Source organism: Lycorma delicatula, chromosome 4, assembly GCF_047948215.1.
Source record: "Lycorma delicatula isolate Av1 chromosome 4, ASM4794821v1, whole genome shotgun sequence".
In the NCBI taxonomy this organism is placed as follows: domain Eukaryota; kingdom Metazoa; phylum Arthropoda; class Insecta; order Hemiptera; family Fulgoridae; genus Lycorma; species Lycorma delicatula.
This window is the reverse complement of record NC_134458.1, coordinates 93019562-93037464: the sequence shown is the minus strand read 5'-3', so window position 1 is coordinate 93037464 and position 17903 is coordinate 93019562. Positions and strand designations below refer to the sequence as shown.

Below are 17903 nucleotides of genomic sequence, written 5' to 3'. Positions count from 1 at the left end.
AGATATAATTTTCCTAGGAAATATATTGTTCAACAAAGTGATTATTAACAGTCACAAATACTGTTGCCTGTAGTAGTGGTTTTAAATTTTTGGCAAAATAAAATTTGTTCAGTAATATCTGAATCCAATAAAACTTATTAATTGCATCAGTACTTTTGTCCAACTGTAGAGCAAACACAATATCCCCCACCAATTTACTATTCTCATTAATTTCAATATTTTGAGACATTAATTTATTTTATTCTGTGGCTGATGGTGTGATTGAATAACATAATTTTGGATATTTCTTTTTCCACAGCATTACCAAACATTATTTTCACTTTTTTTTTGTGGCTAGTAATATTAGTTCCTCACCTATATTATGAGGTTTTTCTGTTGGGCTATTGGACTCGGATACTGTACATGAAGCACCCAATGCTTTTTCAAAAAGGGAAATGCGTTTTATTAATGAATCTGAAGTTTAATTTTGTGACTTCAAAAAAATGTTCAAAATATTCTCTTGGTTTTGAAGCTATTTGAGAATGATAACTTTTTAAATTTATTCAACACTATTGACTTATTTGACAAAACAATTCCATATATAAGACACTCGGGTGTCTATGTTCATCTCCACGTTGCCTAAAACCCTATTGCAAGCACTTCATTGCATTTACGAAGCACTGCTCGTTTTTGAAAATCCTGAAGGGAATCATAATTTCCACTCACATTACTTGAACAAGCACTGCCACGATTGCTACCACAGTCCCAGAAATTGATTCAGCTACTCTTTTTCAAATGAAAAAGCTATCCATGATGATAAAACTAATACAAAAATACTTTTGTAAAATAGCTGCACTACTACCTACTTATGCCACATATGAACTGAAACTGGCCAATATGTTCTAATGACTAACAAAAAACCTAAACACTTGCAATGTTGCCAGGCTTTTTCAGCAGAAAATCCCTCAATGTGGCACAAAAATCAATTTATTACCAAGTGGGAGAAGTAAATTATGCTTCTTTGCAGTTGTTCACCACCAAAATTATCAGCAGACAGAAAAATTAAACTCAGCACTGTTGCAGGTGTCAACTGGTACAGTCTGTCTCAAGATAAATTTTACTGTATTAAAGGTAAGTTTTGGAAAGGTACTCCCAAAACACACATCAAACATTCACTAAAATGAGAGAAGTGGTTGACCCTTCATGACAATGTTCATCTGCATACCACAATACGGACTCAACACCAAAACAACAGTTTCAAATGGGAAATGTTTAACTGTCCTCCATACAACTTTGACTTGGCTCCCAGTGATTATCACATATTCCCGAAAATGAAGAATGGTTAGCGACACAGCATTTTGAAAATGATGAGGAGTTGAAAAACGGTATTACTACCTGGCTTAATACAGAGGCGGCAGAGTTTTATGATGAGGATATTCAAAAACTTGTTTACAGAAATGACAAGCGTCTTAATTAGGACAGCAATTATATAGAAAAGTAGCTAAAAGATGTAACTATAAGATGTATATAATAAAGTTGTTTTTTTATCAACTGATGTTTTTTTTTAATAATGAATCAGAAGTTACTTTCCGAATAGCCCTCATATATATTGAATATGTAAAACTTAGTTAAATAATCATAACTGACCACATGTTATTTATTAATTTTTTTTAATGTCTCAGTAGGGACTTTTTTCTTCCTTTTTTTTACCTTATTGGTTTACTAAAAAGTTTGAAATTTTTTTTCCATACAATTAGGTTTCCATTGCCATAACAGTTATTTCATTTGTATCTATAGTTGATAATTGCTTCATATTTATTAATATATTTATTCAATTCATTTACACCATAAATTATAATTTGATTATTACATTATAATTTGTAATATGATAGTTTTTTTTTAATTTTAAGACTTTGTTCATGTTTATTTGTGTTTGAAACAATTTTGGAGAGTAATGCTATTGCATAATTTGATTGCTAGCTTATAATGCTTTATACAAATTCAACCTCCTCAGACAGACATTGTCCATGGATTTGGCCAGTTCAATTTTCTTTGTACAATTTTTTTTTTGTATTCTATCATTCAATAAAGGCATTTTATTATTATTATTATTAGTCTATAAAATGCATTAAAATCCATTTTTATAAGTAATGCAGTAAAGTTATGTAGTTTTCTTTTGATAGACATTCAATGTGGTTATACATGTTCTATTGTAAATATGAAAACTCATCAATAATAAAACATCTGATAAAACAGGTAAAACAATTAATTTTTGTCTATTTGAAAGTAGTACTATAGTAAACCAGCATTCTCTATTTAGTAACATAATTCTAATCACAAAACGTATTATTTATTGCTTAGCACCGCATTGCTTTTATTAATAAACAAATAATTATATATAATGTAATTATGTGTGCATACTATGTAAAGGATGTTTTAATTATGATAATATTAAGGTTTATAGTCAGATGCTGAAATCGTTCATTGAATAATCATTCGACCATAAGATTATTTGATCTACAAAATTATAATATTTTCACTACGAGTTACCATTACAAAAAAACGTTTTCATGAAACTTTCTCACAAAGCATAAATAAACCATTTCTTTCTAATATAGTTTTTGTTATAGATTTTTACTTCGGGCAATAATTGCCAATATATAAATATAAACATCTTCCATGAAAAAAATCACATCTTTAAAGAATTACATCTTCCTGTGAACTGATTTGATGGAAATAATTGAATATTTCACCACATAAAAGGTTGTTTTCAAAATTAACATTAATATTGGGTATTAATTTTAATATTAATTAATATTAAAATCTATAGTACATTAATATTATTACACTATGCAAATTATTTTTAACAATAATTTTATTAACAATGAATACGTGTGCTTCACTGAATTTAAAATTTCTAACAAATTATATGCTTATAGTCAGTGATTATAATTAATACAGAAAAATAGCATGTATGAAAAAATTAGTATTACTAATTAGTAATAAAGTTCAATACTAATAAATATGATAAAATTTTACCTTAACTGTACGTAAAAGTGTTTAATAAAAAAAAAAAAAGGAAGAAAGTTGTCCAACATTTCAGTAATGTTTTTTGTAAAAGAAAAATAATACAGGTTCAAAAACTATTAATTTTCTATTTTCCATCTGCCTTTGATATGTAAACAGACATTCATAAGTTACCTCAAGAATGAGAAGTATTTCAATAAAATCTGATATATTTGAATAATAAAACTCGATGAAATAAATAAATACGGAAGATTTATGATTTCAAACGGTGACCTCAATATCTCAGAACCTATAACTTTACTGAAATTCTGTTTTATTAGTGAAAACCTTATGACACTTCATTTGAACGTAATTTGTTAAGCTATGAATTCAATTAATGGTAGTTTATAATTAAATGATTGTTAAAGAGGGAATCAATATCCAGATTCAAAAATTGAAAAATAATTTGGCTGAAGATTTTACGAGATTTCATTTCCTCCAATACCAATAAAGTTTTGTTTATTAAATAATCATTGTTTACTGCAAAATACCAATTATTCTGTAACATTCTAAGCATTTTATCTAGCTAAATGACATCTTTTTCCGTTAAACACAGGTAATTTTTTGGAGTAAAAAACTGAAATAAAATTTAAAACCTTTAACCATTTTAATGTCCATTTTAAGATATTACTGTAGTAATATCTTTTTTAAATATAAAAGCAGTTTAAACACCAGAGAACAAACCTTTTTTAATTTTTTTAAAATTATATCAATGTAAATGAACTGCCTTAATAACAGCATGAAATAATCAAATCTATGTGAACTACTGAAGTTTGAATATGTTAAGATATTACAGGCAATTCTTGAATTTGCAAACAGTAATAAGTTTGGTAATAAAATTTCTCTGGAGTGTTAATTCCAGCAGTAAGGCACATACCATGTTCTTCAAATGCCCTTTTTATAATAAAATTCCAATGGATTTAAATTTGGTGAGAAGCAAGTCCAGGCAACTAACTACTGTTTGGGAATAAGAATATTCAGGAACTATCTGACATTGATAAAGAAATGAACAAGTACTGCAGTGCTTGAATCACATTAGTACACACGCTACAAGGTTATTTTCAATTAGGTCGCTTAGCATGTTAGCAAAGAAATTCAAGTATTTTCTCCCATCAATCTATTAGGCAAATAGTAAGGAACAATCGATTTGTGCCTAAAATTACAGCCGATAGAAACCAATAATAATGTCTAGACACTAAAATAAGATATGAATTTTTGTCTTTCTGGTAGTGGATTTTATGGAAATTGTTTATTCCATTGCACATAAATGATAACCTATCTACAAATAAAATAGCAGTTAAAAACATGTTACAAGCATCTGATTAATAGTCAATGACAAAAAGACAGCTTTGTCTTACAAATTAGCCCCCAGAAATGTTTGAACACAGATTAAACATGATATGAGTGCAGCAATTGCAAACAAAGAATATTCCTTATAATCATGTGACTGAGGATGCCTTCCTGAACATCAATGATTGTGTTTGATATTCCTATTCTATTTTTGCTAAAATTCTTTCCTCTGATACAGATGTGATGATAAAACTTCAGTCTACCGCTTTTATTTGACAATGGATCACATGTAGAAGTCTTTAAAAAAAATGCAGACTTAAACATATTAGTGGAAAGCTGTCTACGATTTGGATAAGTTTTGTGATAGATGCAGGATTCTTCTACAACATTCTTTTCCTTTGCCATATTCAAAATGCGTAGCAACTGCTCAATTAAAAACTTTACGAAACGAATTTAATTATACTCTTTAAAATAAACATCCATTGCTACTTCAATTCTGGGATCTATAAAATAACTGGCTGAGTGTGGTTCATTAAAAGTGTCACAATACATTAATAATAATAACAATAAATTAACTAATTAATAATTACATTAAAATCCAACATAATAATTCCATTTCAATTAAAAAAAAAACATAGTGAAGCCAAAATCTGGTATAAAATTATTTAATCTGACTGAAAAAATTCTCACATGTATCTAATATGATAATATGATTAACAATTTATAAGTTACAACACTTCTTTTGTTACAGTGTTATACAGAACAATTAAGATGTTACTTTACACATTATACAAATGAGAGTTGTTTTCAGCAATACTACTGTTCCCAACAATCAAATATGGGTGAAGCGAGTGGAGTGAGGTCCTGTTTAACCTTTCAGCATTTTTGTCTGTGATGTGTTAAGGACAAATGTAATTTTCAACCTTTATGAAATTTTAGAGTAAGTTTCCTTTCTATTAGGCAGAACAACACAATGTAATGATTTGCCATTAAGTATTTTCTTTCAAATTGCAGCCAGTGCAGCTCTCTAAGCTTAATAATTTAAAAGGTAGTAGCTTAAAAATTAAGTTGATCAAATTTTGAAGCCCACCTCAGTCTAGAAAACACAGAGTAAAAATACCTACTCAACTTTCATCAGTAATTGATGTACTTCATCCCTGGAAACAATGCTCAGTATCACGAGCTACTAACAATATCTTAGCAGCACAGCTAAGAATACGTTTTGTACTTGATAAATTTTCCACAATCAATTATGATTAATAATTCCATTTTATACTCTAATTTTACTTAATTCGATTTCATATAGAGTATAATTTGTGAACTCAGGACAGAATGTGCAAGATTTACTGTATGCAAAACTACTTAGAAATATTTTAGTACATAAAAATAATCGGTGATAATATAAATACAGTTTTTTTCTAGAGTAATGAAATCATGGGAAAAACACATTAATATCTAACTTAAGTTTTTAATATAAACAAATGCTAAGCAATCAATAATATTTAACTTTTACATAGGAATTTTGTAGCAGGACTTAACAAAAATCTTTATGATCAGCATAAATTTAACAGAGAGTGCCACCCATTATAGTATAGATTTTCTGAACCGCTTAATAAATTAAGATTTAGTAAATAAATTTTAATTCATTGTTACTAGCATTATTAATTTTAAAAGGTAAGTGGGAGAAAAAAATAACACATATATATTTAACATGTCATGTTTTTAAAGTAAAATTGGTTTTGAATTTGGCTGTATATACATGATGCAAACTGATGGTGCTTGTATAGCTCATTTATTTCAATCAATAGACAGCTGTTAGCAACAATAATTTAGTAACTTTGTAAGTTAGTTGTTTACATTTATCTGTTTATGAGTGCTACAATTTATGATCTGCTGAGTGTGAAGTACGATGAGTAATCTGATTTTTAATGGAAAAACAATTCTGTGGCTGAAATTCACAGGCTAATTTGTGAACTTTACGAAATGAATATTACGAGTGACACTAAAGTAAAACAGTGATGTTGATCTTTCCAAGAAGGGTGAACAAACATTCATGGTGAAGAACATAGTGGCTGGCCGTCAGTGATAATGGATGATTTGATTGCAAAAGTTGATGAAAAAATTTTTGAAACCAGCACTTTACTGTGTAACTGTCTTTGATGTTTCACGATCTGTACTTTATGAAGTTTTGATTGAAAAATTGCGCTCTAAAAAATGTGTGCCAGATGAGTGCCAAAGATGTTAACCTGCATACACAAAGAAAAATATGTTGTTCCAGAGCATGAATTTTTCCAGCAACATAAAAATGAAGGTGATGAATTGTTTGATCATATTGTTAGCAGAGTATTTCTTAATGGAACATGAGGACAAAGCAGCAATTGATGCAATGGTACCATTAATCATTTCTAATACCAAAGAAGTTCAAACAAGAAAGTTTAGTGAAGAATCTTATGGCTACTGTTTTTTTGGAACAAAAAGGGTGTCTTGCTTGTCAAATTTAGAGATCACAAAACTACTGTGAATGCCAATACATAATACAAACAGCTTGGAATGCTATCGTGCAAGATTTTGTTTTTAAATGCAATGCCCGGCTACACCTGGAGAATCATACGACACAACTGGAAAAATTTCATTAGAAAATTTTTAATCAATCACCCTATAGCCCTGACTTGGCTCCCAGTGATTATTTTATTTTTATCCACCTTAAACAGTGGCTTGCATCACAAAGGTCTGACAATGACAAGGTGAAAAATGGCATTACTGTGTAGTTTAAGTCGGCTGGCAGTGGAATTTCTTGAAGAGGGAATGAAGAAGCTAGTTAAGCATTATGAAAAATGAGTTAAGTTGAAGGCAGCTATAAAGAATAGTAGTAAATAAATGTAATTTTTATGTGCAAGTAATAAAGTTGTTTATAATTTTCAGTTTTGTTATTTCAAAATGGACCTAACTTTAAAATCATGCCTCATACACACGCGCACCACAAAAAATAATTGCTTTTCATGTGATTTTGCACTGGAAATAATGTTTCTTTTTAAGAGCAATACAGTTTTGATTGGGTAACTTTTTTTATTATAATCATAATAAATATTTATTTATAACTATAACCTTGTCACGCACGACGCACTGATTAAGAACAAAACTTCAATCTTTATTTATGTAATAACCAAACTATGCTAAATGAAATAAAAAATCATGTTTTAAAAAATCATAACCCTTAAAGGAAAATATATAAGGATCTTTTAAACAGTGCAAAGCAAGTCTATCAAAATACAATGCATTACAATAATTGTTATAAGGCAATAGACAAATGCATTATTAACCTTCAACCAGAAATATCTGTCTGTCAGTTGATGGTGCTAACTATATTTATGATAAACAAATACTGTTTATATTATTGCATCAAGTGTTTTGGTATTCCTTCATTGAAGTATGTAATGCTTACTCATATCTGATGTTATGTTTTAATTTTTTGTTTTATATTTATTATGATGTAAGCTATTAGTCAGTCATCATCTTACCCAAGTACCAATCGCTTGTTTCTGTTGAGGTGCATTCTTTTTGCCTAACTCTAAGGGAGTTGTTTTGTGTTGTGTGTGTATATATTACCCGATTCACTGATGGGCATTTCAGTAAGCATGTGGTAACTTTAAATTTATGTGTTTGTGTTTTTTATTTTATCTTATATATTGTATTTTTTTGGTGTAAATACAGCTTACCATAATAAATATCCTGCGTCTGAAAGAACAAAACGTATTATGAGTTATATTGTTGATAGCGAGTTAGATTTTAGTATGAAGAAATATCTTCAGACAAATCTTACATTCCAGAAGAGGATTGTAGATCATCTGAATCTGAGCTTTCACCTGAAAATGAACATTACTCAGTTGACGAAACCGAAAGTGATAATCAGATGAATAATTATGCTCAAATAAATATTGTTGACAACGAAGGCGCTAAAGACAGTTTTTCAAATCAAAAATAGAAATTTAGAAATCAAATCAAGAAATTTAGAAAATAAAAAATATTTAAAAAAAAAAGCTATACGTGGAATTCCATTGGACTTACATAAAGAGGAAAAACTCCTGAAAACAACGTAATAAAAATAAAGATTTCTGGGGCAGAAGGTCGAGTGATTTATTTCAGAAATAATCCTACACCTGAAGAGATATGGTGCTTATTTTTTACAGATCATATTATCTCATAAAAATAGTCAATAACACCAATAAAAAGTTAAAACATATGCATGAAAAATTACAAAATTCAAAAAATGCAAATTATAAAGAAATTAACATTACAGAAATAGAAGCACTTATAGGTCTTCTTATTTACACTCCTATATTCAAATCGAGAAGAGAATCATTGTATTCACTTTTTTCTACAGATAGGACTGGTCGCCCTATATTTCAGGCTATAATGACTGTCAAAAGACGCAAAATTTTACTGCTAGCCCTGAGATTTGATGAATCGTCCATTTGTATACAATGAGAAAACGAAGAACCCGCAACAACATTTCACAAATTTATTCCAAATTGTCAAGGTGTTTACTCCATTGGCACTCATGCTTGAGTGGATGATACCTTTTAGAGGACAGTCCCACTTCTGAGTATAAATGCCCAAAAATCCGGCGAAATATGGCATAAAATTACCTTTCCTCAGAGATGCCTGCACTTATTTTCTCAATGCTTATATATAAATGATAAAAAAGAGACGGTAAAACTGCATCAAAAGAAGAACAAAAACTTCAAACACCAACAAAGACTGTTATCTGTCTTGCGAAAACAATTATCAGAACAAATAGAAATATTACTTGTGATAACTGGTTTACATTTATTGAACTAGCAAACAAATCGAAGAAAAGAAATTAACATATGTTGGTACAAAAACAAAAAAGAAATTTCACCGGAATTTCTTCTTGAGAAAAAGAAAGTAGTTGGTTCTAGCATTTATGGTTTTCAAATGATGGTTTCAGTCTGCTTTCTTTTGTACCAAAAAAATCATAAGCAGTAATTTTACTGTCATCAATGCAACACTCAGAACAATTTGACAAAAAGATTGATAAGCCAGAAGTGATTTCATATTATAATCCAACTAAGTCAGGCGTTGACTCACTTGACCTAGTGTTCAAATTATTCACCAAATCGTCACACTAGAAGATGGCCATTAGTCATATTCTACACATTATATCACTGAGTTGTGTAATAAACAGCAGTACTTTGTATGCTTCTTATTCAAAAACACCAAAGATGAAGAGATTTGATTTTATGAAAACATTAGCCACAAGTGTGACCAAATAACATATGGAAAGATGACTATCCAATCCAAATTTGTCGGGTAATCTGAAAAATATAATTTCTAATTCACTACGGCAAACAGGTATTGAAAAACAAACTGTAAAAAATACTAGATCTGACAAATTAGATAAAAGGAAAACCTATCATTACTAGACATACACGAAAAAGCGAATGACTGCTTGTAAGTATGTTTTGTGTGAAGTACCTAACTATCTTGACTGTTCAAAAAAACTGTGCAACAAGTGTGTAAATAAACTTAACGTTTTAACAGCCTAAAATTCACATGTTGTTATAATGTTGTTTCAAAGACTGAAATACAGCAAATAATTTTGAAGCACGTTTTGTGTCAAGTTCAGGTGTGTTTTCTGTAACACATCGAAATTTTCTTATAGATTAATTTCTTGGTTTCATATTTTCCTAATTCTAAGTTTTTTTTATATCATTTTATTAAGTTATTCGTAAAAACACTTCATTTAACATACCTGAAAATTATTCACAATTGAATATCATTCATTATTCTTGCATTCGGGTAAAACTGAAAAAAGCTAGCTTAGTTGGAAAAAATCAAGAAATCAACCAAAGGGAAACAAAATATCAGTACCTGCCTCGTAAACGGTTGTTTTGGTTAACGTGGTACCAACAGATGTTTCCAGTTGAAGGTTAACATAGAATAGAAGTATCACCAGAGACTTGATATATCAATGTGGCAGTTGGTGTGAGGGTTGGAAAATTTTTCACTTCACATAATTTCAATCAGCGTACATCATTGTCTGCACAAAACAATTTCAAGTAACGACTTAGTAAATAGTTCAACACAATAAACATTACCTTGATCAGTTTTTGTCGCTGGCTTCCAATTTTCAGCGCTAATTATTGGTAAACACACTTGTCCTTTTTCATCAATATTAGGATGATAAATTTTAGTTTTAAAATTTATTTTCGGTGGTTTGAATGGATATTCAGCTGGAAATGTTATTTCAATTCTGAAGGCACCTTTGTTGAATGGGGGATTGTCCTGTAAAGAAATTCATTATTAACATATAAATGTAAAAATATAACATATGTAGATTTAACTTATAAAATATTAACAATAAACCTACTTAAATAAACTTTTAACGATCAATCAATGTATTCAATATTCTGTGAAGTGTTTACATATCTAGTGTAGCTTTGTTAATTTGGAAACTACAGGCCTCAAATCATGTTGTAAATGTACTTGCAGCTTAATACATCCCTGAACTACAAGAAAAGATGTGCTGGAACCTAACTGCAGGCCGGTGCCCAGGAGATAGTATTGAGCTGCAAATGATAAATAACACTAGTTTGGCTGGGCCTTGAACTACCTCTTTCACAAAAAAAAGTGGTATTCATCTGTGTTACTCTAATACAAGTAACATAAGTTGAATGATAATAAGTAAAAAAAAGAAAGACTGTTCTTTAATTATTGGAATATGTTACAGTATTAAAGTGCAGACACTATCTCCTGCATGACTCGCTTATAATACAATTATTTTATTACTTTCAAAAGATGTATCAAAAGGTTTTTAAGGACAAACACAAGTTTTTCTTAACAAACAAGTTTTACTTTTCTAAATTACTACCAAAATTTGTAAATTACTATTTAATTATCAGTTTTTTACCTGACAAACATGTCAGGCACTAGTTGGGTATTTTTGACCCCAGTCAAGAAACAAGCTATATCCAGAACAAGTTCAGAGACAGAATAGCTGTCACACTAATAAGGCAGTGGTTTCACTGGCTACTACTGATCTAGCAGTGCAGTCAATCTAATTCCCGAAATACATATCCAGTAGCACCTCAGAAGATCAAGGTAGTTTAGAGTCTGCCAGAACTTTGCTTTGTTGTGCGATTCTTGCACATTTTGACCTGATAAAATCATTTTACCTGACATTACCAGTCTTACAGAATCAGTTATTTTTTTCTAATGATACCAGTGACTCAACAATGTTTTCCTGTCGTCCTCTGTCATAATCAAGAACACATCCTGTGTTTCTGAATACACTGCAGCTACATGTGTAGTCATTACATATATAATTAAGGAGTAAATTTTCTGAACACCTTGTTCATGTAACGGTCAACTCTGCAGAAAGGGCCATCAAGTTAAGTTATGACAGGGTGTATAGGATATTTGGTTTGTCCTAACTTAAGATAATTTCAAATAGTGTTGCTAAAGATATACTATATTGGAATTCTCTGTGTCTCTAATTTGATATAATGAAGCGTAAAAATTAAGATACTTTACTTCCAAATTTTTAATCAATTGTTAATAGATCTAAATTTTAAAATATTCCAAAATATAATCTGGTTAACCTGTTGCAGCATATGTTGGTTAGTCAGTCAATACACTTCATATCTTTTACTGTTTGCTTGCTTATTAGTGTTTTGTGTAGATTGGTATGTATTGTCTATTTAATGAAATTTATCCATCGAAATATATTTTACCTCAAAATGTACTAAAAATTATCTATTAAGAGTGAAAATGATAATTCCTAATCAGAATTGATTAGTGTAAGAAATAAATTGACTTACAATTAATGTATAACAGCTGTTGAAAGATTTTTATGTTTTCAGAAATTATTTTCATCGATAAAATTAATTAACAAGTGAATGAGTTAACTATGATTTGGAATTTGTAGGACAGATCCCATGTAATATATGGTAAATTTCAAATACTTTGTATAACAATAAATTACAAAAAGTAGATTGTTTGTTGGGGGTTTTTAAACTATTTATTTTATAAATTAGTCAACTTATAATGTACAAATAATTCATATGTAGGTACTGGTTTCCTCCTTGTAACATTACAAAGGTAGTAAAATAATTAAGGCAAAATATCAGTGATAGTTTGTTTCACAGGAAATGACTGATATAAATAGGTAGGTTCGCTTAACAAGTTTGAATATATTTAAAATACTTACTGGTACAATAAGTCCTTGCCATGAAAGAAGGTTAGATTCATCAACTTGAATATCTCTGAATGATTTCAATCCAGATGCCCGGATATCACCAAGTTCCTGAAAAATTAAATTAGCTCTTTACAATAAATTAAATCATTACTCAGACTCTTTAACATTAAAAAACAGGCAAACAATGAATTAATTTTATCATTTATTTTTAGTAAAAAACAAAAACAATGTTAAATCTTATCAACATCTAGCTTTAAGGTAGAGGGATATGACAGGACTTTCAAGGACAGATATTATTCCTGTAATTAAACAGAAAGAGGATAAAAAATAGTGCATTATGTAAACAAATGGTTCAATAATTGTTTATCCAATAAAAATAATGCTTAAAACAACACAGCTTAAGATTGATTTAAAACAACAGAAGAAAAAATCACTGAAATATTTAAGTTGATTTTAACAAGCAGTTCTTATTAAGATTTATTTCAGCACTTAAAGTTAGGATAAAGTCAGGATGCATTTTTTTACCAGCAGCAGTTATGATTTATGTAATATATTAATTTAAAAAGTGTGTGTATGTATATATATAATTTTTTTTGCTAATTCTGTCATGAATTTCCACTTTGTTTATACATTTTTTTATAACCAATAAAAAAAATTACCATATCTAGATAAAGCATTCATATAAAAAGTATGCCAACTTCAAACTACTTCCACTTTTTTCTTTCTTTTTTACATTTAATTGATAGTACATTGGTCAAATTGTTAGCAGGCTCATAAAGTTATACACTGCATTAATACAAGGAGCAGTTCAAAAGTAAGGGCCAATCGGTAACAAAATTGAGAACAGATGAAAAATTTATTAATGGTTTCAAATACTCACATATTTACTTTATTTTTCTGCATAATCACCATTTTGTTCCACACTTTTCATATTGTGAAACAAGCTTCTTTAAACCCACTGCATAAAATTCTGACTGCAGTCAGTTTTGTATAGAGATTTTCAATTCTTCACTTTCCTCCAATCATTGAGATGCAAGCAAGCTTGTTTTTGAGGTGTAGGAAGAGATGGTAGTCACTGGGTTTGAGATCAGGATATAAGGGGGTTGATGAAAAATTTCAGATTCAAATTTTTTAATCGTTTCTGTCCTGAATGCAGTCATGCGTGGAAATGCATTATTTTGAAGCTAAACAATTCTTAGCATTTCCTGTCATCTTTTTTGAATGGTATGAAACACATTTTAGAAAATTTTTCACAATAGACTTGTAATGTGGATGTTTCAGGTTTCATGAAATCAATCAAAAGTATACCCTTTTGGTCCCACAATAAAATTGCCGATTTTCTTTGAGACTGGGCTTGTTTGAATTTTTTCAGTTTAGGTGAACCAGAATGATGCCACCACATGGATTACTGTTTCAGCTCAGTATTGACATATAAAATTCACTTTTTTTTTACCACTAATGATACGAGAAAAAATTTGCCTCTCTTGTGGTTAACCACGGCAGCAGCCAAGAAAAGCACATGTAGATGTCATTCTGTGATCTTTGTGAACACTTGTCAACATTTTTGACAACCATTGTGTACAATTTACAGAACAGAATGCAAGTATAGCAGGAGTTTATTATCTCCTTACTAATCACAGAGCCTGGACGAGTGTCCCTCGCTGCTGACCCTTTCGTTTATTGAGCGATAATTGAATGATTATCAAAGGTCATTATTTATTTAGTGGCAATTATAAATTTTTGTGTTTTATTTATGGACGGGGTTGTTATTTGCATTCCAGTCCTTTAGACCAGTGAGAAATAATTGAACATGGCTGATTGTAAGACTAGGCGCATATGAGCTTCATACTCCTGGCATGATTCCCCATTTATCACATGTGCTGGCTGAGGACATAATTGTAAGAATTATGTAAAGAGGATGGCGAGTGATTAGCAAGGTGAAATTGAAGTTGATAGTCTTCCTTCACTCGGGCTATCTTCGCTGCTGCGTCTCTGCTGGGCTTCATCGGCCCAGATTCCACTTCGTGTTGGCATGCCAATTTTCATTCTTCTGTAGCCTGCCTTTCCATAAACCGGCTGTAAATAATTTACAAACCGTAAACCTTGAATAGTCCCACGGCCCGGAAAGGGCAGGCCTCTTCTCTCTTCCATTTTTGCTGTCCTTTGGGAATCTTCTTCGTGCATAAGGAAATGAGTCATACATCTCATTGGGTATCTTAGAATTTTGTATCAAAATTTCATGTTTGCAAATGTTGGGGGGAAAGTGTACAATTTATGATAGCCTAGAGTGTCAGTTACAATAATCAACAATGTTGTCTTTGAACTTCTAAAACTTTTGGAGAAAAAAAGCTAAGCATAAAGCGGTTTTTCTCTGACTTTTGTTTTAACACATTCAACAAGATTTCAGTCCGGACATTAGGCCTGCCACTTCTCTGTTCGTCATGAAAATCTGAATGGCCTTCCTTAAACTCACAACACCTTTGTCTCACATTTTCTTCGGTCGTTGTGGTAAGCTCGTGTGTTCCAAACAACTGATGGTGAATTTCAGCAGCATTATGTCCTCTTGTGTTTACAAATCTAATCACGAATCGAACTTCCAACTGACAGGATTTATTATAACCACACTCATTTTAACACACTATCACATAAAGGCAAACAACAATGAACCGACAGCAATATGGCAGTTACATACCCAAACAGACCACTTAATATTAGTGCATATGCACAAACCAATCAGTGCAGCCATTAATAACTCACTGGCCCTTACTTTTGAACCACACCTTGTACACAATTGTGCAATAAAAGCAACAATACTGAACACAAAAAGAATGTCAGTTTTATTAGATGTTAAACTATCTAATAATAATTCAAAGTTTGGACAATTGGTAGCACCTAGTGATGCCAAAATTTTTATAAAAGTGTAAAAAAAAACTTTTTAATCTTGCAGACTGAGTACTAATTACTGATCAAGTACGTATTTCAATCATGCAGATACAATAATGGAGATGACTGATTGCAAATATGATTTGAATGGCAACAAATTCAAGTGAATAAGTAGATAAAATCAGCAAGTAAAAATATTTACTTGAGAATAATGTAGGCAGATTATTATGTTGAACTGAATAACATATAAACTACAGTACTTTAGAAATCAATTAGAAGTTGAAGGTCATGCCGCTTTCTCACCACCACTACTCTACTGATACTGGTTATTCCATTACCATGTTCTGTACAGTTGATTATAAAATGATTATATCAGTACTACAAATAGCTCTATATTATGATTTTCTAATCAGTTTATTTTTTGTGCTCAAAAGTTTGGTAGTTCCATACAAATAAATAATATAAAATTTCATTCATCCATTGACGTCTTACAAAAAGACCAGTTCATAGCCCATGTTTATAATTCATGTACTTCAACAGGTATGAGCATTTTCAAGGTAAGAGTTATAGTTTTTAATAAAATAAACAACTGCAATTTAATTGATTTTGTTATAGTTGTTACAAGAAGGCTGAATTGTAATATCACTGATTCCTTTAGGCTATTTTATTTAATATGTAAGATATTATAATTGCCAAAAACAATAGCAGAACAGATATTCTTAAGTGATTTGCAACAGTATATTCAATAATTTGTTTATCATTTGAACAGATGTTTACAATTTCACAAAATTACTTATTCATTACTACTATATGATATCACTGCAAGTATATACCTACGTTTAAAAAAATTACATCCATTAGATTTTAACTTTACAGAAAACAGGCAGTATTCTGTACCTTTTGTCTGCAGTTTAAGAAAACTGTCAGTAAACAATTTTGATATTCAGCACCTCTCAAAAAAATTGTTCTATGATAAAAATATTATTCTGTATGTTATACAAGAACTTGTGCAACTTTAAGGCAGTTCTGCTTATATTTTATTTTACGAATAATCTTAGTAAATAAAAAGGTAAACGTTCACTTGTTCAAAATCTTAAATCTCCTAAAGTTCTTCACCGATTGCTTTGAAATTTTGACACAACACTGCATTCGAATATACACGTGTTTTTATAGAACTACTATTTATACACCTAAGATTACACCTGTGACAAGTAAAAATATCCTTTTTTTTAAAAACAGTGCTATCTGTTGGACATAAAAGCAACACATGCTATACTAAGCATTTTATGATTCCATTTCAATGTTTCCGATATGTGTGTCTGCTATAGACTAAAAAACTTCTGGACTGATTTATGCACAGAGGAAAAAGGGAGAAAGCAGTAAAGGGAAAGAGGGAAAAATTGAAAAGGGTAAAAGGGGAAAAGGAAAGGAAAAAAAGAAAAAGGAAAGGGGTGAAGAGAAAGGGGAAAGGTTAATAAGAGAAAGAGAAGTGTGGGAAAGAATGGGAAAGGAAAATTGGAGAAGGAAAAGGGGAAAACAAGGGAAAGGTAATATGTTAAAAATGAAAATGGGAAAAGAAAATGGGGAAAAATGATAAAGGAAAGGGAAAAGGGAAAGGTGAAATTTTGTGATGTTCAGTAATGTTCATTTTGTTAATGTTTTATCAAACGTTCAATTGTATTCATTTAATCTATATATATATATATATATATATATATATATATATATATACACTCAAATCTAGCCACAGTGAAGCATTGCTGGGTCTGCTAGTGAAATATATATATCTGTATTTTTTCTTACAGATCTGTAAGAAAAAAGGTATTTCATTATCTACATATACAGCAATTAATTTTAAACTTTATTGATTACAAGTTTTTATCATTTCAATGCATTAATAAATTCTATCCATTCTGCTAAAATTTATATATTTAAAATAACCAAATGTTCCATTTTAATTTCTATTTTATTAATCTTTAATGTAAAAAACTTTACTACTGATAAATAAAAATGAAACGAAAAGAAATTAACAAAAAATACTTTCTTCCTTATTTTGAAATGTTCTTTCCTTATGGTAAAAATGTTCTTATTTTGAAAAGAACATTTCAAAATACAGAATTATAAGAGGTAAGATTCATAACCTACTGGAGCACTTTCAAAGATTCACTTGATCATCAACAGATTGCATCTGCACACATCCACACTTAAGCGTGTGTGATTGATAACACACTTTTCCACCAACAGTACAGAATTCAATAATGTCACTTACCTTATGCTTGTTTTTCCATTTTAAGAGTGCTTTTGAGGGTTTCCCTCATCGTCAGTTAATAAAAACTTTTTAAAATCACACATTAAACTCAAAAACAATTTTTTGACTACATATTTTTATATGCCACAATTTTAATGTTTTTAAGTTTAATGTGTAATTATAAAAAGTTTTTATTAACTGACTATGAGAGAAACCCTC

The 17903-nt window shown here is 30.0% G+C and overlaps 1 protein-coding gene across 1 annotated transcript in view; it reads right to left on the bottom strand.

Moving 5' to 3' along the window:
* The window catches only part of Ubc10 (ubiquitin conjugating enzyme 10), a 39257-nt gene that overhangs the window by 7132 nt on the left and 14222 nt on the right, over positions 1-17903 (bottom strand). The window contains exons 2-3 of the mRNA XM_075363674.1: positions 12566-12661; positions 10455-10641 (exon numbers count right to left, since the gene is read on the bottom strand). Of these exons, the coding sequence (XP_075219789.1) occupies positions 10455-10641; positions 12566-12661 (283 nt within the window). The remainder of the gene's footprint in view (positions 1-10454; positions 10642-12565; positions 12662-17903) is intronic.